This window comes from Chiloscyllium punctatum, chromosome 4 (genome assembly GCF_047496795.1).
Source record: "Chiloscyllium punctatum isolate Juve2018m chromosome 4, sChiPun1.3, whole genome shotgun sequence".
Taxonomy (NCBI): domain Eukaryota; kingdom Metazoa; phylum Chordata; class Chondrichthyes; order Orectolobiformes; family Hemiscylliidae; genus Chiloscyllium; species Chiloscyllium punctatum.
The window spans coordinates 95247072-95270431 of NC_092742.1; the positions used below are offsets into that span (position 1 = coordinate 95247072).

General features: G+C 40.6%; 1 protein-coding gene across 1 annotated transcript in view; it reads left to right on the top strand.

The window, feature by feature from the left end:
• The first annotated feature begins 229 nt into the window (after positions 1–229).
• LOC140476554 (vam6/Vps39-like protein) overlaps positions 230–23360 on the top strand; it is a 100480-nt gene continuing 77349 nt past the window's right edge. Inside the window, exons 1-4 of the mRNA XM_072569337.1 lie at positions 230–367; positions 4785–4850; positions 6015–6079; positions 14009–14051. Coding sequence (XP_072425438.1) covers positions 295–367; positions 4785–4850; positions 6015–6079; positions 14009–14051 — 247 coding nt within the window. The 5' untranslated portion in view covers positions 230–294. The remainder of the gene's footprint in view (positions 368–4784; positions 4851–6014; positions 6080–14008; positions 14052–23360) is intronic.

Sequence of the window (23360 nt, forward strand, 5' to 3'; positions counted from 1 at the left end):
CCGATCAGAAAAACTGCTATAGGGCACTCACTCGTAATTTTCTCAGTGTAACATGGACATTTCCACAGAAACTGCTTGATTGTTATTGTAAACATACCCACGCTGGTTCGGTCAGACACGACACTTCGACTGTCAGAAAACCAGAAGCACTGCCGTGGGCAGCGCGCGCGGGGGGGAGGGGGGTCACGGGACTAAGCGCCTGCTCGCTCTGCCAACGGTAGCGCGCGTGCGCTCGAGCAGCTGGTCGGAGTTTGTTTCACCGGCCGTTCTGTGCGGGCGGTCTATGTCGTCGAGATGCACGACGCCTACGAGTCGGTGCCGATTTTGGAGAAGCTGCCGTTGCAAATCGATTGCATAGCGGCCTGGGGTAAGGGCGATTTGTATATATATATATATATATATATATTATATATGTGTGTGCGTGTTGCGACCATACGTATGGCGACGCGGGCGGATGCTGTGGCTTAACGGAGGAAAGGCGAGTGGATTCCGGGCTCATGGAGCCAGATCTTTTTCGAGATGCCGAAGTTGAAAGATGACATTGGAGGACCGTCGTTTACAAACCAATAAATGATCATAAACGATCAAAAACTGGGTTTATATCTCGGGGGGGAGGGGCTCGGGGAAAGTTTTTGTCGCCGATTGATGACATCAGTATCCAGCCCAAAATTGAAGTGAGACATCGAAACGGTGGTGGTTTAACAAATTTTTCAACTTGGATAGAGCCTATTTTTTAGTTCATTTTGAAGCACACGAGTAATTTGGCCTGCTTTTCCCTTTCATTTTAGTTTCAAATCTTAGGTCTCTGGAGGGCGATGTGTTTTTTCCATTTTTATTCATTATCTTTCGTCGTGAAAATGTTTGTCAGTTGTAAGAAAACACTGAAAGCATCAACTATTCCTGTTCAGTAGCTGTATACTTATCCTGTACTCGAACAAAGCATTAGTTATTGAGTTATTGATGTACACAGTTGGATCACCCAAACATCCTGAAGAGCTTTGCTTGCACCGATTTGTTTGGAGATGAAGTAATGTTTAGCCAAACAAATAAAGCAATATCTCACAACTAGTGGGTGGTGAGCTGATCAAGTTACTCGTGTATCAGCCTTGCTCAGCCAAGATGTGGCAGCATTGCAGTGCAGCCTGGAAAGGGAATAGAAACTCATCTAGTCAAGTTTGATGTCAGAATGCTCATTAAATAGTCTAGGTGAGAGAGTTGTAAAAGGATATTGATGCATTAAATGAGTAGACAAACTGTGCCAGATGGAATCCATTGTTGGAAACTGGGATTTTCCTCTTTGAACCTAACAAGATAGTTCATAAATAGTCATAGGGGATCTACAGCAATGAAAAAGGTCATTTAGCCCATCACTTCCATGCCCTGCACTTGGCTCCAAGCCTTGTATGCCTTGGCATTGCATATCTATATACCTCTGAAATGTCATGTGGGTTTCTGCCTCTGCCACCCTTGCAGGCAATGAGTTCCAGATTTCCAGAACCCTCTGGGTGAAAACCTCTTTCTTCACATCTCCTCCGAAACATTCTAGCCTTTACCTTAAATCTACACCCCGATCCTTTCGTCAAGGGGGAAAATTGTTTCTTCCTGTCTACTCGATCAGTGCCCCTCAATTTTGTACATCTCAGTCACTCTAAGGCAAAGAACCAGAGTTTATGTAATCTCTCTTTTTAAAATCTCCAGCCCAAGCAACATCTTGGTAAATATCCTCGGCACCCTCTCGAGTGCTATCGCATTCCCTGCAACAATCCCTTGTAATCTTAAATAGTAAGAAACTGTGACCATTCAGCTACAGAGGAAATTAAGGGTTCATGTAAAGTTATAGAAAAATTAAAAATTTCAATAGGCTTGATACAAAACGGCTGAAATTATGCTAGTTTTTTTTTCAAGCTTTGGTTAAGTACAGTTCTTAACTCTGGCACTGCAGCCGAGAATGGATACATTGAATTTGGAACAGTACTGTGTAAATTCAATTAGAGCAATTGATATAAGAGAAAAGATGAAGATACACAGAGTACACTTGTTTTTCCTTTTGATTAAAAGTAATTAAATTGAGGTATTAAAAATGTTTAAAAGGACTTGAAATACCATCGCTGATCACTTTCCCATATCAGCAACACCCACACTTTCCTTTTAGGTCCCAATTTTATTTCCCATACCTGTACCTGAAAAGAAACTACCCACCACTTCACATGCAACTGCATTTTAAAAAAACTCAACTGTCCAGCCTTGACACTGCATTCACCACAATCTCTGCAGCTACTGATTTGCCCTATCACACCTCCGCCCCCATCTTAGATGTCTTTGCACCAATAAAATAATTATTCTCTCATACCCTGTATGTTCCCCTGGCAGCCCTGTCATCTCTGCTCCCTAAAGTCTTCCAGTATGCAGGCTTGAATGCATGTGATGAACAGCTAGTTTACCCATCTACTTGACGATGTAAAATGCTATTTGATCCTGTTTTTGCCTACAAAAAACAGTCACTATTCCAAAATCTCTCTGGAATGCAAAAGTAACTGAGCTTTCTATTCTGCAAATTATTGTTTTTAACACCTTTCCTCGTCTCCTCTGCCTTCATGACAAGGTACTCATGGAGATTTTTGTCACTAAGGTCAACACCATCTGACTTTCACTTCCACGAGTCCATGAAACTAAAATTCCTCCCCTCACCACATTCCTGAAGTTACTTTTCTTCAATGTATTTCCTACTTTCCCTCAAAGTCACTGAGTTCACTTTGCCGATGAGGCTCAACTCCTACCCCCAATAACCTGCTAACAGCAAAATATCCCTTTCTTCTGACACCATGAATTGTTCACTTTTCAAGTGTCTTCCTCTCATTTTAATCTGTAGTTGTTGTTGCTCTCTTTTAAATAAAGACCCTGCTATCCTTGTAAATAACTGTCTATTTCCAATCTCCTTTTCTTCTCTAAAATTCTTAAATATTGATGCCTCCTAAACCTTCACCCATCCTTCCAGAATTCTAGTTTCAAATCCATCCAATCAGGTATCTGCAACTGAAATCATTCTTAACAAAAGCAGATTTGTGACTGAAAGTGGTAAATTTCCCCTCCCATCCTTCTCCATTACTCAGCAACCTTTGATATTGTTGACTACACCATCCTCTTCACATATCTCCTTCCCTATCAGTCAGCTGGATGGGATTGCTCTCGCTTTGTTCCACTCATATAGCTAATTATAATCAGAGTATCACTTGCAATGGCTTCTGTCTTACTCCCATATCAATCTATTTGTTGTTCCCTGAGGATCTGTCTTTGCACCTCTCCTATTTCTCATCTACATGTTGCCATTCATTAACATCGTCTGAAATCGTGGCATTAGTTTTCACATACACGTTTACAACTTTTGACTCCACCTCCAGCACACTTATTCTGCTATAACGCACGTTTCGTCAGCGCAAATTGGCTATAACGTGATTAAAGAATTGACTATCTTGTTTGGACAATGCAAACCCATTCTGCAGAATGGGTATAGCGGTTTTTCTATTAGAAAATCATGTCGACAATTGCCATCGTGGTTTCCCATAATGCAATTTTCTATAAATGAGAGGTTGCAGAAGAACGCAGCTGTCAGGTTATAGCAGAGCAACCTATATTGTTGCTATATTATTAGTTTGAATATCCTGTATTGGATGACCAGATTTTTCATCCAATTAAATATTGGGAAGACTGAAGCCATTGATTTCAGTTCTTGACTTGAATCTAGCAGTTTCCCTTTTGACATCAACAGCATTAGCATCACTGGGTCACCTACCATTTACGTTCTGGTAGTTCTGATAAGCAAGAAGTTCTAAATAAATACTATGGCTACAAGGGTATGTTAGACTGGTAATTCTGCAAACAACTCATCTCCTGACTCCCGAAAACCTTTACAACATTAGGAAAGTGTAAGTCCTGAAGTGTGATTAAGTGTATGAGACTTCAGTATGAATCTTGAAATCGTGTTGTTCTGACAAAGCAGCAAAAGTGGTAAAAATGAGCCACGAATGAGAATTGTGAAAAATCTCCCAGAAGGAAATTGTGAATGGCCAAACGCTTTTTTTCATTACTGACATATGAAAGTCTCCTTATTTGTCTATCCTTAGTTGCCTTTGAATGATGAATGATGCATAAATAATAAAATTTATTGTGACTTTGTGAAATTTTCACACTGAGTCTATTTGCACTTCAAAACTAGTGACAAAATTATAAATTCTGTCCTTTGTGGTTTTTATTCAGAATAGTTTTACTGTATATGTCTGTACCTACTGATTGTGATAGACATAATTTGAGTGCATGAACTTAGAATATTAGGCAAAGAGAAGTGAACAAAAACAAAAACAGAAATTGCTGGAAAAGCTCAGTAGATCTGGCAGTATCATGTGCAGAAAAATTCGGGTAACCCTTTCACAAAACTGAACGACATTGGAAATAAAGGATTAGTACTTGTCTTTTTTTTGTAGTTTGTGGCGAAAAAGCTACAAATGCTCTATCTCTGTGAAGCGGCTGACTCAAACCCAGCGTTCGTGGAAACTTTTGGGTTGTTGTGCAATTGTGCAATTTAGAGGGAGCATTTCTCATTCACTAAATGTAGGACTGTATGACTCTGTGTACTATAAACAATGATCCTTTGCAACAGCGTACCTGTAAGTGAGCATTTCAGGACTGAAGTTTCCTGTAGACTATGATGATGGTTTTTCAAATACTTTGTAACTTCATACTCTTAATCTAAAACTCAACCTTATTATATCCATTTATTTCCACCATAGAGGATAGACTACTTGTTGGCACTAAGCCAGGACATCTTCTCCTGTATAGGATCAAGAAGGAATCAGGTAAGTAGATTATTCAGTCTTAGATAAACAATATAGTGCAAGATTTTCTGACTGCTGTAAAATGAGGGACAGAAGACGTGAGCAAACCTATTGCAATATTTCAGTCTTTTCCACTAAGACTATTCCTTTTACAAATCTCTTGATTTGTAACTTACAAACACAAGGAAAGCATTAGTTAAAATAAATTGTCATTGCCAGATGCACTTAAGTAAGGCAGTCTGAGCCAAATTGTGTTGCAAATTGTTTGTGGCTGCAATTTTTCACTCATCATTCCTAAAGTATGAATGTGATCACAGCAGGAAATAGGAGTGATACCATGGAAAAATAAATTGAACTTCAGTGATAGCTCCTGCCACAGAGTAAAGCTAATTTTTCTCATACCTAAAATGTATGTGTAATGTATGTTTGTAATCATTCCTATTGTATTCAAAAGTTTGTACCTTTCAGTTGAAATGAATGGCGATTTTTTTTTTTATATTTGAGTTCCTGATCCATAACATCACGAGACCAGCTTGGAGGAATAGAGATCCAAAATGGAATATCGCCAATGTAATTTTTATTTTAAAATAGTAATGAAGACTTCAGAATTGAACGTGTTTCCCACAATTTCTCTTAATTTATCGTTTCAAGTTGTCTACTCCTTCCACCATTACTGATTTGTAGCAGTCAGTAGTGCACCCTTATTTTACATTATTTAAAATATCTGTCCAGACACACAGATTACAAAGATAAATCTTCAGTAATGTAGCAGTTTGAAGAGCATATTAAGAGAATTCCATAACGTAACTGTTAAAGTTTATTGAAATGCAGGCAACAGTGCTAATTCTATATGTAAAAGAGAAACAGAAGGGTGGAGTTGCGCATTTAGTTACAATTTGTGAGGTTTTGAAAGAAGTCAATTAAATGCAATTTCCATTTTGCACTTGGTTACATAAATATTGAGTGAATCCCACAAAATAAAAACACAACAAAAAATATAGAAACTCCAGATCTGCTTGTTCATTGTCTGGAACCTAAATTATTGATATAGTGACAAAATTGGAGATAGACCTTAAAAAATGTACATATATCTAGAGGGTGGAAAATTATTACTGGCATTGAATTATGTAAATATTTGAAATATCATTTGTTGCATAAGTCATTATTTTTCCTTTCTTTAAACAGGTAGCAACAGATTTGAAGTCTTGTTAGAAAAGTCTAACAAGAACTTTTCAAAGAAAATTCAGCAGGTATGTGTGACAGCCTTAATTAAATACTTTCCAAGAGGCGATGCTGGTGTTTGTGGCATTAGTAAGATTGAACATATCTTAATGTATCAGTTAGATTATTCTATGTTTTCCTCTTCAATTCTTCTCGGAGAAAGTGAGGGCTGCAGATACTGGAGATCAGAGCTGAAAATGTGTTGCTGGAAAATCGCAGCAGGTCAGGCAGCATCCAAGGAGCAGGAGAATCGACATTTCTTCAGGAAGGGCTCATGGCCGAAACATCGATTCTCCTGCTCCTTGGAAGCTGTCTGACCTGCTGCACTTTTCCAGCAACACATTTTCAACTCTTCAATTCTTTGCCTTCTGTCTGAAAATAGTTATTTTACAGTGGTGTGTTTATCCACTTGCACTATCTAGACGACTTGTCACTTATGTAAGAAGGTACCAGATAATTTTGATTAATCACCTTTTATAAGTGAAAAAGAAGGTACATGTCTTAATTCAGTGTTGCAATAGAATTTCCTTGAGGTTTCACACCTAGTGATCATTCGTGTGAATCATGGCAGTGAGTAGATATACAATTCCTGTAGTGTGGAAGCAGGCCATTTGGCCCATCAAGTCCTCACTGACCCTCTAAAGAGTCTCCCAGACCCACCCCCGTACCCTATCCACATAATCCTGCATTTCCATGGCTGATCCACCTAGTCTACACGTTGCTGGAGACTGGGCAATTTAGCATGGCCAATCCACCTAACCTGCACATCCTTGAACTGTGGGAGAAAAGCAGAACACCCAGACGAAACCTTCGCAGACACAGGGAGAATGTGCAATCTCCACACAGACAGTCGCTCGAGGGTGGAGTTGAACCCGGGTCCCAGGTGATGAGGCAGCAATGCTAACCACTGAGTATGGTGCCAAGTACCAGTGGACTACTTAATATTGGATGGGAAGGGACTACACTCCAAAGCAAAGGCTGCTGCTGTTTTTGCTCAGGTAATACACACTCCTTTCCAGTTGACTGGGACAAGGAACAGTTGAGTTTCTTCTCCTGGCTTAGAACATGAAGGGCTCTTAACTCTATTCTACCTAAGATTAGTTAAATTAGCTTAGATTTAAGAGTCTCAGCTCAAATCTTCCTAATGTGTATGGCCAAGCCACTCATTGGACAAACCTAGTAACGATATTGAGAGAACCTGTGTTTTTAGTTTGATAACACTGCAAAGTATATTGAACTTGCATTCAGTTTAATAATTAAGCAGTGTTGTCAGTAAATCAGCTTAAGGTACCTTTAATTCAGATGCTTACGAAGAAATCTCACAGACGCTCGAATTCTGAAACAATAATTTAAACATTATTGCCTGTTGCAACCAAAATAAGGGCCCACAACTCAACTTGGTTATTACCCGATTTAATTGGAGAATTTAGCTATGATTCCAACCAACACTGTCTTCCTTTGGAAGTGTTCAGCGTTCGATCCTTGTGCAATGTTCTTCAAAATTCTGCTAATGACAGGCTCTGAAGTTAAATTCTTATACAGTTTTTTTTTGTCATTCACATCTATGATAATATTGTTGATGAATCTGGTGAATCATCCAAATTAGTCCTCTGAGCCCATCAAGATTCTGCAACTCGCCTTTTTAACAGAAGTAGCTTCCCTATTCCTCCTCACATTTAGCATTGACGATCGGTTTGAAGACCCAGCTTTTCTGTAATTTAACTTCTTAAATGATTGCCCTGCAGAAGAATTTATCCTTGTGGTGTAAAGTAGCCTGTTATCAAGCAGATGTCAAAACATGTAGCTTTGACTCCTCCTCCTCTTTCCAAATGTAGCTAATTACTTTCAATTCCTGTGTAACTTTTGTCCTTGTCCCTTCATAGTTTATTCGAGACAAAGTTATTGCCGCTCCTTTTCATGTGTAACAACTTATCTTTATTGACTTTTTCAATCCATGATCGGTTCTGAGTTTTATAATGTCACAGTAAAAATTGACCTATGCCAGTTGTGACATACTGGCCAGTACACTTCCTGACACCATAATTGAATTGTCCTTGTGATTTCTTTTAAAGCACATCCTAAATCTTCCTAAAAGGTGCTGTGTTCTCATCAAAAATAAATCTGCTGACTGTTGGAAATGAAATCTTGCCTTCCCTCTTTACCCGATTAAGTCTTCAAGCATTCTTGACGCAGAACTTATACATAAAACGTCAATTTCTCCTCCTTGGATGCTGCCTGGCCTACTGTGCCTTTCCAGCGCCACATTTTTCAACTCTGATCTCCAGCGTCTGCAGTTCTCACTTTCTCCTTCCCTCTTTACCTGAGGAATTATGAAGGAGTAATGTTGAACAAGAATTGCGTTTTGAGTTTGTGATTTGGAACTTGCAAACCAATCTTCCAAAACTCAAATTTGAAAATTATTATCCTTCTGTTCAAATCCTTCCATGGCCTCCCCTTCTCTTTAAAGTGACTGTTGCAGCCCTTTAAAAGTTTTAGCTTTCTCTCAGGCTAGTGTTGTACAACCCCACTTCCTCTTTTCACTATTGGTGCCCATTTCTTCAGCTGAAATTATTTCTTTTCTTCCCTTTTAAAATACAGCTTGACATTAACTTCTTTTACCAAATTCTGTTCTAATATTTCCTTCAGTTTTGTGCCAATTGTTATAGGATGAAATTTTTAAAAAGCTATTTTAAGACAATGCAAATTGCTTTTGACCCCCACGGTTGGGGCAAGTTTAATTTATCTATCCACCTCTTTAATACTGGGGCATCCCAATAGAAGGATTGTTATTTTCCTCTTGTTTGACTTGGGAATTGATGGCTATGTTGTTCCTTCATTACTTCCGCCTTGCATTGAGTTACCATTGAGTTACAATTTCTGAAATTGTATATGGTTGTTGATTTTTGTTATATATCTCTCATTCAATCTTTCAAGTAGATGATGGTTGGCTACCAAATTCCATCAGGTATTGAACCACATATGAGCAGTAGCATTGGTATGGAGGTAGTTATGAAGCAAAATGGTATTGAGCTTAAAGTCAGATCAAGAGCCAGTAATTTCTGAGGACTCATAAACAGAAAACTACCTGCTTTTATCATCCTGTACTCTGAGTGAAAGTTTGCTTTTACTCCAGTACCTTTTGTGCGACTGCGTTCTCCAAAATGAGGTTAATCAAGGCTCTTAGTCATGCCATTGTTGCTCTGTTGAAACAACTGTTGACTTCGTTCACTGCCACTGTAACCATCAAACAGACCACATTTTTAGTACTTGGAGTGTAAATTAGAATGGAAGTTGAACTGCTATATAACTGAATTAATGAGGAGAGTTTTGCAACTTAGAAAAATCAAGTGGTAGACACTTTTAGCTGTGCAGACAATTTTTGGAGCAGTATGGGTATTACATTTTAAGGTTAATAGTACTAGGAGTTTTTCAGTTAAGGAAAAACTGACTGACAATGGCCTTCCCATTTGGTGTCCAGCAGTCTTTTTTTGCAGAACTGTAAGCACAGAGCAGCAAAAGACCTCGAGAGCCAGCAAATAGAAAACTCTTTCTCGGAAATCGCTCTGTGTGTGTGTGTCCTCCGCTCGCTCTCTCCGCCCTCCCCCTCTCTCCGAGTTGTGAATATGTGTCATGATTCGGAGATGCCGGTGTTGGACTGGGGTGTACAAAGTTAAAAATCGCACACCACCAGGTTATAGTCCAACAGGTTTAATTGGAAGCACACTAGCTTTCGGAGCATCGTTCCTTCATCAGATGGCTGTGGAGGGCACAATTGTAAGGCACAGAATTTATAGCAAAAATGTACAGTGTGATGTAACTGAAATTATACTTTGAAAAATACCTTGATTATCTGTTGAGTCATTCATCTGTTCGAATACCATGATAGTTTCACTTCTTTCATGTGTAAATGACAAAACTTTTTTTTAAAAGGCGGATTCTCGGGTTACCTGTAACAATTGGTGTGAGCTAGACAACATGTTGAAGGTGTTAGGCCACTGTGTTCTCTGTCTATGCCATGATGTTAAGATTGATTCTAATCTAAAAAGTGAGATAACAGAGTTTTACATGAATTGATGCAGTTTTTGAGCAAAGTACAATGTAACTCTGCAAGTACAAATTCACCCCACAAAATATACGTACATGTGTGCATGTGGGTTTTTTGTGTCTGTGCGTGTCTATCTGTTTGGGTTGGGGGGTTGTGAGTGTCTGAGAGAGAGTGTGTATATGTGTGTGCATGAGTGTAGAACAGTCTAAGTCTCTGAGAGGATGTCTGTGTCTGTCTGTATAGTGCAATAGTGGTCACCTGTAGTGTGACATGAACCCAAGGTTCCAGTTGAGGCCCTCCCTATGGGTATGGAACTTAGCTATCAGCCTCTGCTCGGCCACGTTTTGCTGCTGCCTGTCCCGAATCCTCCTTTGAGGATGGACACCCGAAGGTCCGAGGTCAAATATCCTGGACCGCTGAAGTGTTGCCCAATTGGGAGGGAACCCTCCTGTCTGTTGATTGTTGTGCGGTGCACATTCATTTGTTGCCGTAGCCTTTGCTCGGTTTCCCCAATGTACCACGTCTCCGGGCATCCTTGCCTGCAACGTATAAGATAGACAACATTGGCCGAGTCACATGAGTACCTGCCAGGTCTATGGTGGGAGGTGTCCCCCACGTGGAATGATGGTATCCATGTCCACACTCTAACATGTCTTGCAGCACCTACCGTGACAGGGTTGTATAGAGTTGTCCTGAAAGCTGGGCAGCTTGCTACGAACAATGATCTGTTTGAGTTTGGCAGTTGTTTAAAAGGTAAGCAATGGAGGTGTCGGGAAGGTCTTGGCAAGGTGCTCGTCCTCATTGATTATGTGTTGCAGGTCATGAAGAACATGGTGTAGTCTTTCAGCTCCTGGGAAGTACTGAACAACGAAGGGTACCCTGTCAGTTGCAGCATGTGTCTGTCTCCTGAGGAGGTCATTACGGTTCCTTGCTGTGGCACGTCAAAACTGACGGTCGATGAGTTGAGCATTGTACCCCGTTCTTATGAGGGCATCCCTGATTACTTCCAGGTGCCTGTCACGTTGCTCCTCATCTGAGCAGATCCGGTGTACGCATAGGGCTTGTCCATAGAGGATGATTATTTTAATATGTTTTGGGTGGAAGCTGGAGAAGTGTAGCATTGTGAGGTTGTCTGTGGGTTTGTGGTTGAGTGTGGTGCGGAGGTGTCCATCCTTGATGGAGATGCATGCGTCCAAGAGTGGGACAGATAGTCGAGAATAGTCCATGGTGGTTTGATGGTGGGGTGAAACTTGTTGATATCACTGTGTAGTTCTATCAGTGACTCCTCTGGCTCCAGAGGAAGAAAATGTCGTCAATGTACCTGGTGTATAATGTTGGTTGGAGATCCTGCGTAGAGAAGAAGTCTTGTTCGAAACTGTGCAGGAAGATGTTGGCATATTGTGCTGTAAAGTTGGTCCCCATGGCTGTTCCATGTGTCTGGATGAAGAACTGGCTGTCAAAGGTGAAGACGTTGTGATCAAGGATAAAGCGGATGAGTTGTAGGATGGTGTTTGGAGATTGGCAGTTGTTGGTGTTGAGTACTGAGGCTGTTGCCGCGATGCCATCATTGTGAGGGATGTTGGTGTCGAGTGCTAAAACATCCGTCGTGCCGAGGAATTTTCCCGGTTCGACTGGTCCGTGGTGTTAAGAAATCCTTGGTGTTGCAACTGAAGCTGGGGATCCCCTGTACAAAAAGTTTCAAGGTGCCTTCAACATAGCTGGTGACATTCTCACACCAATCTCAAAACCAATCACAACATTGTCATCAAACCAGCAGATAAGAGGAGCCATTGTCATTCAGAATAGAACAGATTACTGCAAGGAAGTGTACCAAAAACTGAACAACCAGGAACACTACAGGCAACTGCCAGCTGATCCGACCAAAGAACACACCCGTGAATTAAACACATTGATCAGGACTTTGAATCCAGTCCTTCAGAGTTCCCTACGCGTGCAATGTACTTCTCGTGTAGGCGACTTCTACTTCCTTCCAAAGGTACACAAAGCCAATGTACCAGGATGTCCCATCGTATCAGGCAATGGGACCCTTTGTGAGAATCTCTCCGGCTGTGTCAACCAGGAACCTCCATACCAATGCTGATATGTGGATCAATACCTGATGGAATTTGGTAGCCAACCAACATCTACTTGAAAGAATGAATGAGAGATATATAACAAAAATCAACAACTATATCCACATGGAAGCCATACATGTTTGATTTCTTTTCAGACCCAGATTTGCACTATACACACAGACACTTCCATAAGTGCACTCGCGTATACACGCGTGCGCGCACACACACAGACACTCTCAAACCCCCAACCCAGACAGGCATACACAAAAACCCACATGTGCACACATATTTTGTGGGGTGAATTTGTACTTGCGGAGTTACATTGCATTTTGTTCAAAAACTGCATCAATCCATGTAGAAAACCATTATCTCACTTTTTAGATTAGAATCAATCTAAACATCATGGCATAGACAGAGAACACAGGGGGCTAACACCTTCAACATATTACTGGATTAGTGGTGCTGGAAGAGCACAGCAGTTCAGGCAGCATCCAACGAGCAGCTCGTTGGATGCTGCCTGAACTGCTGTGCTCTTCCAGCACCACTAATCCAGTATTTGATTTTCAGCATCTGCAGTCATTGTTTTTACCTTCAACATATTGTCTAGCTCACACCAATTGTTATAGTTAAGCTGAGAATGCAACTTTTAAAAAAAGGTTTTGTCATTTCTCCATGAAAGAAGTGAAACTATCATGGTATTCGAACAGATGAAAGACTCAACAGAAAATCAAGGTATTTTTCAAAGTATAATTTCAGTTACATCACACTGTACATTTTTGCTATAAATTCTCTGCTTACAATTGTGTCCTCCACAACCACCTGATGAAGGAGCGATGCTCCAAAAGCTAGTGTGCTTCCAATTAAACCTGTTGGACGATAAGCTGGTGTTGTGCGTGTGTGTGTGTGTGTATATTTGGAGTTTTAAGGAGTATAGGTTGAGTTGCATAATTGTAGATTTGTAATCGTTTCTCTGCCATTTGTTAAAAGTTATCTGTTTACTATAAACAGTTTATTTCTTTTAAAGAGACAATCTGTCAGTTGAATTTGTCCAGGATTGCAGTCACTCTGACAAATTTGTTGCCTTGTTGGTTTAGTAGAGTGTTTACATGTTTCTGACAACTTGTGGAATAGTGGGAATCAATTATTGGTGCTTACTTCACAGTTTAGTCATAACAATAGCAAGGTTAATGATTATGCTAATAACTTAAATACACACTCAGTCCATTTCCTTGTTTCATTGTATGGAAGAGCTTGTCACATTAGCTATAGTGGTACTTGGGGTGAATGAAAAGTGAAGCTTGGAAAAGCACAGTAGGTCGAGCAGCATCAGAAGAGAAGGGGAGTCGACGTTTCAGGTCAGAACCTTTCATCAGGACTGATGAAGATTCTGAACTAAAAATTTGACTCCCCTTCTCTGCTGCTTGACTTGCTGTGCTTTTTTCAGCTCTACTCTGTATCCATTCTGACTGTCCAGCATCTGCACTCCTCACTTTCTCCTATACTGGTACTTGCCCTGGCTGCGCGTCCAATTCTTCTTTTGACATTTTTATAAAGGGCTTGCAATTGGGGAAGAGTTCTTCTTAATTTACCAACGATTTTGATTTACATTGCCTTACATTATGATATGCGAGTTCTTTTTCCATCAATTTGTGTTGGCAATTTTGCCAATTGTGCACTTTTCACATGCTACAATGTACGTGTCTCCTTTTTTAATTGAACTTTTAATTAATTTAGAATGCTAAATGTGAGAGCCACGCTGAGTCCTGTGATTAAGCATGACTGATGTGTAATTTAGTTATATTGTTCCAACCTGAAATTTTTTAATCTTTTTTTTCCAGTTATATGTTGTATCCCAATTTAAAATACTGATATCTCTCCTGGGTAAGTTAAATTGAACTGTTGATGTTTAGTCCATATGAACACAGGAATTATTTTCTACACCAGTGCAATAATTTTAGAAAATGTAGCTTATTTATGTTGCCAGTTAATTATAATACTCTCAAAATTAAGTGAGTAGTTGCTGTTAAGATGTAGCGACTAAATTCAATTGTTTTGCAAGTAGTGGGCATTAACTCAGAATTCAATTGAGCTCACTATGAAAATAGTCTAGAACTGTGGGTGTTGTGTTAAGAGATGCAGGGTTGTAATGTGCAATCTTGGGAAGATATAAATGTAAAGATGAACTCCAGTTGAATGCATCATCAACTGGTTTTCCAGAGTAAACGTCACCTTGTATACAAGTTCATTGCATCATTGATTGATTTATTCAGGTTTTCCGATACATTTAGCCATTTTGTTGATATGATTTTCTTAAAGCAGTCTTTGTTTTTTAAAAAACATTTTGCAGTGTTGTCCCTGTTGTTTTGTTTCAAAGTGTCAGATGGCATAGAACAATGAGCCACAAGAAAGTAAAAATTAAATCTGCTTCAGAATAAGATTTTATTTCTCTCTTGCCACTCCCCAACGCTCAAAGATTGCGCTCCCCAGATTATACTCTGCTTCTGTTGTTGGTCGTTAAGAGATAAGATTCTGGGTAATCCAAGATGGAGGACGGGAAGTATTTCTGGCTGTAACAGGCTGTTCCTTTTTTGTTGAGGTGTTTTAGGTATTGGAGGTGATCTCCTCAAATTCCAGGAGCAGCAATTACTGTTTTGTGTGCTGTTGCATCGTTTTGGAACTTTGGAGAAAAAAAAGTTAAAATAACAGCACTTTTAAAAGGGAGAGGAACAGACAAAGGAAGCACATGGTGAGGTCAGTGCAGGAGAGAGAGAGAGAGAGAGAAAGAAACTGACACCACAGTGAACCTGCACAGTTACTGCCTTTGCTCTTTGAATTCATGTATCGCTGGCAATCGGAGTGCCTCTGGGAAAATAAACAGTGAAATTCACATCTGATCTTGGAGAAACTTGTTTGGGAGAGGTAACAGAATAGAAACAGAAGTGAATATTTAAGTGTGGCCTTACAGTAAATCTTCAGTAGTGAGTAAAGTGGGTTCTTTCTAGATACGTCTCTTGATTAAACTTAAAATATAAGCCATAACTATTCATTTAACCTGGAGCAGTGTAGACGAATAAGACAGGTATAATTTTCTGGGTCTGTAGATTGTGAAGGAGTAAAAATGGCTTTCAGTAGAGTGATATGCTCCTCTTGTCGGATGTGAGAGTTTAGGGAGAGTTTACGGGTTAATGAGGATTATATCTGCAATAAATGCAAATCCTGTCAGATCGAATGGATCAGTTGGGGGGACAGTTAGAGGCAATGAAGAACTTACAAGAGCAAGGCGATGTGATGGATGGCAGTTTTAGGAAGAGAGAAAAGTCACAGATGCAATCACATAAATGGGTTAACTCCAGAAAAGGTAAGAAAGGTAGGCAGTTAGTAAGGAGTCTTCTGCGGCTATCCCCATTTCAAACAAGTATACTGTTTTGGAAAATGTAGGGGTGACGGATTTTCAGGGGAACGTAGCATGAAACGGCCAAGTTTCTGGTATTGAGACTGGGTGTAATGCAATGAGGGGTATGTTGGGTTCCAAGAGATTGATTGATTGTGTTAGGAGACTGTCTAGGCCGAGGTACAGACATAGGTTTCTGTGGCCAGCAGAGAAAAATCAGAATGGTGTGTTGCTTCTCTGGGGCCAGGATCAAGGATGTCTCAGAGGGTGCAGAATGTTCTCAAGGGGGAGCGGGGCCAGCCGGAGGTCCTTGTGCACATTGGAACCAATGATATAGGAAGAGAAAAGGTTGAGATTCTGAAGGGACATTGCAGAGAATTAGGCAGGAATTTAAAAAGGAGGTCCTCGAGAGTAGAAGTATCTGATTTACTCCCAGTGCTACGAGTTAATGAGGGCAGGAATAGGAGGATAGGGCAGATTAATGCATGGCTGAGGAGCTCGTGTATGGGAGAAGGATTCACGTTTTTGGATCATTGGAATCTCTTTTTGGGCAGAAGTGACCTGTATAAGAGGGATGGATTGCACCTAAATTGGAAGGGGACTAATATACAGGCAGGGAAATTTCCTAGAGCTACTCAGGAGGATTTAAACTAGTAAAGTGAGGGATGGAACCCAGGGAGATAGTGAGGAAAGAGGTCAATCTGAGACTGGTACAGTTGAGAACAGAAACGAGTCACAGTCAGGGCAGCATGGGACAAGGTAGGAGTAATAAGTTAAACTGCATTTATTTCAATGCAAGGGGCCTAACAGGGAAAGTGGATGAACTCAGGGCATGGTTAGGAACGTGGGACTGGGATATCATAGCAGTTACAGAAACATGGCTCCGGGATGGACAGGACTCGCAGCTTAATGTTCCAGGATACAAATGCTACAGGAAGATTAGGAAGGTACGCAAGTGAGGAGGGGAAGTGGCGTTTTTGATAAGGGATAGCATTACAGCTGTAGTTAGGGAGGATATTCCCAGAAATACATCCAGGTAAATTATTTGGGTGGAACTGAGAAATAAGAAAGGGATGATCACCTTATTGGGATTTTATTATAGACCCTGTAATAGTTAGAGGGAAATTGAGAAACAAACTTGTAAGAAGATCTCTGTTATCTGTAAGAATAATGTGGTTATGGAAGGGGATTTTAACTTTCCAAACATCGACTGGGACTGCCATAGTGTTAAAGGTTTAGATGGAGATGAATTTGTTAAGCGTGTACAAGACAATTTTCTGATTCAGTATGTGGATGTACCTACTAGAGAAGGTGCAAAACTTGACCTACTCTTGGGAAATAAGGCAGGCAGGTCGAGGTGTTAGTGGGGGAGCACTTTGGGGCCAGCGACCATAATTCTATTAGATTTAAAATAGTGATGGAAAATGATAGTCCAGATCCAGAAGTTGAAGTTCTGAATTGGAGAAAGGCCAATTTTGACGGTATTAGGCAAGAACTTTCAAAAGCTGATTGGGGACAGATGTTCGCAGGTAAAGGTACGGCTGGAAAGTGGGAAGCCTTTAGAAATGAGGTAACGAGAGTCCAGAGAAAGTATATTTCTGTCAGGGTGAATGGAAAAGCTGGTAGGTATGGGGAATGCTGGATGACTAACGAAATTGAGGTTTGGTTGAGGGAAAGAAGGAAGCACAAGATAGATCGAGTGAATCCTTAGAAGAGTATAAAGGTTGTAGGATTATACTTGAGGGAAATCAGGAGGGAAAAAAGGGGACATGAGATAGCTTTAGCAACTAGCATTAAGGCGAATCCAAAAGGTTTTTACAAATACATCAAGGACAAAAGAGTAACTAGGGAGAGAATAGGGCCCCTCAAAGATTAGCGGGGCTGCAGAAAATGGGGCAGATACTGAATGAGTATTTTGCATCTGTATTTACTGTGGAAAAGGACATTGAAGATATAGAATGTAGGGAATTAGATGGTGCCGTCTTGCAAAATGTCCAGATTACAAAGGAGGAAGTACTGGATGTATTGAAATGCATAAAAGTGGAAAAATCCCCAGGACCTGATCTGGTGTACCCTAGAACTCTGTGGGAGGCTAGAGAAGTGATTGCTGGCCTCTTGCCGAGATATTTGTATCATCGACAGTCACAGGTGAGGAGCCGGAAGACTGGAGGTTGGCTAATGTGGTGCCACTGTTTAAGAAGGGTGGTAAGGACAAGCCAGGGAACTATAGACCAGTGAGCGTGATGGTAGTGGGCAAGTGTTGGAGGGAATCCTGAGGGACAGGATATACATGTATTTGGAAAGGCAAGGACTGATTAGGGATAGTCAACATGGCTTTATGCGTGGAAAATCATGTCTCACAAACTTGATTGACGTTTTTTGAAGAAGCGACAACGTGTATCGATGAGGGCAGAGTGGTAGATGTGATCAATATGGACTTCAGTAAGGCGTTCGACAAGGTTCCCCATGGGAGACTGGTTAGCAAGGTTAGATCTCACGGAATACAGGGAGAACTCTCCACAGAGGGTGATGGTGGAGGGTTGTTTTTCAGACTGGAGGCCTGTGATCAGTAGAGTGCCACAAGGATCAGTGATGGGTCCACTTCTTTTCGTCATTTTATGTAAATGATTTGGATGTAAGCATAAGAGCTATAGTTAGTAAGTTTGCAAATGACACCAAAATTGGAAGGGTAGCGGACAGCGAAGAAGGTACCTCAGGTTACAACAGGATCTTGATCAGATGGGCCAGTGGGCTGAGGGGCAGTTGGAGTTTAATTTGGATAAATGTGGGGTGCTGTTGAAGTGGAGTTTTGAAAAGGCCCAGGGAATCCCTTTTGGACTCCAACCTTTAAAGCCTCTCTTGGTTCATCCTGAACATTGTACTCTTTTGAAGTATGGAATAAAAACCTCTTACAGACAGTTTACTTTAATTCTAGTCATTCCCTTTGTTCACTAATCGCATCACTGTTGCAACATAACACTGATATCTATAAGCTAAACTAACTAGGTTCTAATAACCTTGGAGAGTAGGGTACCAGCTCTTCAAGTGTCCCAGCAGGCTACTCCAATCTGCTGATTCAAAGTGACTTATTTTATACAAATGTTTGCAAAATCTTTGCATGTTCTAATATCATCATAAAGTCCCAAAATGCAATTAAATTCAATCCATAGCAGATCAGCTCTAAGAGTTAATTTTTTATTGGCTTCAATAGTCACAGCACTAAAATGGTGTCTCGCTCTCGCTCGATCTCTAGTGTCCTGTTGAACTCTCATGTCAGGGTCTTGTAACAGCAAAGATGTTTTTCCCTCTGTGTGTCTGTCCCGCTTGCAAGGATTGACAGGATCTGACTGTTAATTACAAGGCTTTTGATAGCACCATGTTTTGTTTCAGGGTCAGAATCAAACATTTGTCATTAATTTCACAAAGGAATGGATGTGAATGTTATCACTTGGTGTCCTTTTCTCACACATTCATTGATGCTAAGGCAAATGTTCTGAATTGCCTTATAGCATCGTGTTATCACTTGGTGAGCCCAGATATCCCTATCTTCTGCATTCCTTGGGTTACCCCCTTTTTCTGAGTCTTCCTGCCTGTCTATTTTCTAGTGCAGTACATGTATTCTATAATTCAGCATTACATTTTGGTCTAAATGTTTAAAGACAAATTTTAAGGCTATAGGCTTTCTCAATTCTGCATTTTGGGAGAGCAAATCTTACAATTAAGTCTTAAGGTCTGAAGGAGTGTTGCTGAACAAAGAGACCTTGGAGTGCAGGTATAGCTCCTTGAAAGTGGAGTCGCAGGTAGCTATAATAATGAAGAAGGCATTTGGTATGCTTTCCTTTATTGGTCAGAGTATTGAGTACAGGAGTTGGGAGGTCATGTTGCAGCTGTACAGGACATTGGTTCGGCCACTTTTGGAATATTGCATGCAATTCTGGTCTACATCATATCAGAAGGATGTTGTGAAACTTGAAAGGGTTCAGGAAAGAATAACCAAGATAATGCCAAAATTGAAGGATTTGAGCTATAAGGAGAGGCTGAATAGGCTGGGGCTATTTTCCCTGGAGCTGAGGGGTGACCTTTATAGAGGTTTATAATATCATGAGGGGCATAGATAGGATAAATAGGCAAAGTCTTTTCCCTGGGGTATGGGGAGTCCAGAACTAGAGGGCATAGGTTTAGGGTGAGAGGGGAAAGATATAAAAGAGACCTAAGGGGCAACCTTTTCTTGCAGAGGGTGGTATGTGTATGGAATGAGCTGCCAGAGGAAGTGGTGGAGGCTGGTACAATTGCAACATTTAGGAGGCATTTATGAATAGGAAAGGTTTGGAGGGATATGGGTCGGCTGCTGACAGGTGGGACTAGATTGGGTTGGGTTGGGTTGGTCGGCATGGACGGGCTGGACCGAAGGGTCTGTTTCCACGCTGTATATCCCTGACACTATGACTCTAAATGTGATAGCCAAAATTTGGAAACAGGCCTGCAGCAAGAGAAGTCTAAGGAAGAAGCTGTTATGGCTTCCACTGAGATGAAAAGCAGAAAAAAACTGAAGACCATGAGTTTAAATCAAAATGACATGGTAAGATGTAAAAGCAGGGTCTATCATAATTAAGATTCTGTACATCAATTTTACTGTGGAATGTAACAGTTTAATTTAAAATCTCTTAAATTATCTTATCCTATCTTAAAAAGATGATAAAAAGATAAAGAACAATTTGAGCCAGCATCAATAAAAGTATGTCATTCAGACTGCTTATAGGAACAATTAATGCTACTCGAGATAGCATTCGTAACAGAAATCTAGCAAAGAGGAAGTGAACCTTATGCATCAAACTTTGCATTCATTACAGTATCTATTGAACAGCAGTATCTAGCAATGTTAAAAATTGTGTTAGTTTGACTAGCTAGCTACTTGCGTGTTTTTTTGGTATGAAAGGCTATTTGTTTTGTGTATTCTGGAAAAATATGTTGTTTTGCTTAGCAGGATGCGGATGCATTAGCTTACCCAATTATCGGTTGCATTTTAGCCTTCGAAACACATGCTATAAGTGATTGTTTCTAAAACCATTTGTATTGCCTTTTTATGTAATAAAATGCCCAATGTGCTTTACGGTTACATTGCAAAATAAAGCATCGTTCGATACTAAATTGGGAGAAATTAAATCAGATAATCAAAAACTTGGTCAAAACTTAGGTTATGAATATTTTTAAAAATTGAAGTGAAGTGGAAAGGAATAGGGAGATAATTTTTAGGATTTTAATTAACTCGTCTAATTTATTCAACTCCGGTCATGATCATCATTTTGACGTATCATGCTCCACGTCACAGAGCTTCAGGAAGGCTCCACAAAAAGCATGCCACACTTACACACGCGCACAGACAGACAGAGATGCATGCATACAAATGTGTACACACCTCATCCATTTATAGTATATTCTTTCATGGGATGTGGGCATTACTGGGTAACATCATAGGATCCCTACAGTGTGAAAACAGTCAATTTGGCTCAACAAATCAACACCGACCCTCAGAGTATTCCACCCGGACCTGTTACTCTACATTTCCCCTGACGAATCCCCATAACCCACACATCCCTAATGTACAATTTAGCATGGCCAATTCACCTAACCTGCACATGTGGGAGGAAACTGGAGCACCTGGAGGAAACCCACATAGACACAAGGAGAATGTACAAACTTCACGGAGAGCTGCCTGAGACTGAAATCGAACCCAGATCCCTGACGCTGAGAGGCAGCAGTGCTAACCACTGAGCCATTGAGCCTATCGGAAAGATGTTGTGAAACTTGAAAGGGTTCAGAAAAGATTTGCAAGGATGTTGCTAAGGTTGGGGGTTTTGAGCTATATGGAGAGGCTGAACAGGCTGGGGTTGTTTTCCCTGGAGCGTCGGAGGTTGAGGGGTGACCTTGCAGAGTTTTATGAAATCAGGCGGGGCGTGGATAGGATAAACAAGCAAAGTCTTTTCCCCAGGATTGGGGAGTCCAGAACTAGAGGGCATAGGTTTAGGGTGAGAGGGGAAAGATTTAAGAGACCCAAGGGGCAAAATTTTCACACAGAAGGTGGTGCAGGTATGGAATGAGCTGCCAGAGGAAGTGGTGGAGGCTCGTACAATTGCAACATTTAAAAGGCATTTGGATAGGTATATGAATAGGAAGGGTTTGGAGGGATATAGGCCTAGTGCTGGCAGGTGGGATATCTGGTCGGCGTGGACGGGTTGGACCGAAGAGTCTATTTCCATGCTGTACATCTCCATGACTCTTATGACTAGTACCTTTCTAGTAACAAAAACAAAAATAGCTTAATCAGCAAAAAAAAACAAGTGTTCTGAACGAGGGTCACTAGATCCAAAACAATAACTTGACCTTCTTTCCACACACAGTGCCAGACCTGCTGAGCTTTTCCAGCAATGTTTGCTCTTTGCATCTGACTTCTAGCATCTACAATCCTTTTGTTTTTATTTAAAACTATTATTGTAAATCTGATCTGAATGCTGCTCAAGGGCTTTACAACGTTCCTCCCTCCCCGCCTATTCTTGCCATTTCCTATCTAAACCACTCCTCCAAACTGTTCACCACCTCTCCATTTCACAGCTTCCTTCACTGTACAACCCACTTACCACCTCTGTTACTTTTTGATCTTTGCGCTCGCCACTTCTCACCAATCTACATTGTCTTCTCCCTCTTTCTCTCCCACTTGCAGCTTCTCTCACTGACTTCCTCCTTCTCATCAGGCCTCTTCTGGGCCTCATTCCAGTAAATGCTTAGGACAGGGTGCAAGAAAGTTGTGGTTAAGAGGTGACAAGCAGCAGGATCAGGACAGGGAATAAATAAGGGAGGTTGAGGAGATAGCAATGAGTAGGAGGTAAGTAGAATGAGTTAGTAAATTTTAAGAATTCTTAATAACTTAAAAGTTAGTATATTAGAGTTAGAGCAATTTTAGACGAGTTGGTTCAGTGCTGCTAGTAGGTTTTTAATATGAAAAGTAACAGGCCTGGAATGTGATCCACCATTATTGCATCTTTTCTTCTGGGAATGTCTTTTTTTTTTGGCATATTTTCATTAGCAAGTTAATTTATGAATAAGCAAAACCAAGAACTGGACTGCTGGTAATCTGAAAGAAAACAGAAATCGCTGAAGACACTCAGCGGGTCTGGCACCATCTGTGACTCTGCTTGCTCTTCCATGTTTCAGGTTCTGTGATCCTCCTTCAAACCTGATGAGTTTCTTCAGTAACTTGTTTTTGTTAATTTAGGAATACATTAGGAGAAGTAAACAGGAATTGCTGTATCCCCCAATCTTGACAATTAATGTCAAAATGTCAATAATCGAAAATTTTGCCTTGTAATTGCATACTTTAATTATTTTTTCATGTATGAATCAAGTTCACCAGTTTAATTCATTACAATGAATGAATTTAATCTCTGTAACATATAATAAAGTAAAATGCCATCACTTAGAACCAAATCAAATGATCTATTTGGATTTGTACAGAATGTTAAATTTTCTTTTCTCTAATACATTTAGCTGTTTCTTAAAACATGTCTAGCATTCTAGATGAGCTGAAAATGTGTTGCTGGAAAAGTGCAGCAGGTCAGGCAACATCCAAGGAGCAGGAGAATCGGTGTTTCGGGCATGAGCCCTTCGTCAGGACTTTCTGGACCCTGCGCTTTTCCAGCAACACATTTTCAGCTCTGATCTCCAGCATCTGCAGTCCTCACTTTCTCCTACCATTCTAGATGAGCCACTTCTTGGCATATATTGCAGCTTTAGCCTGCTTTTTG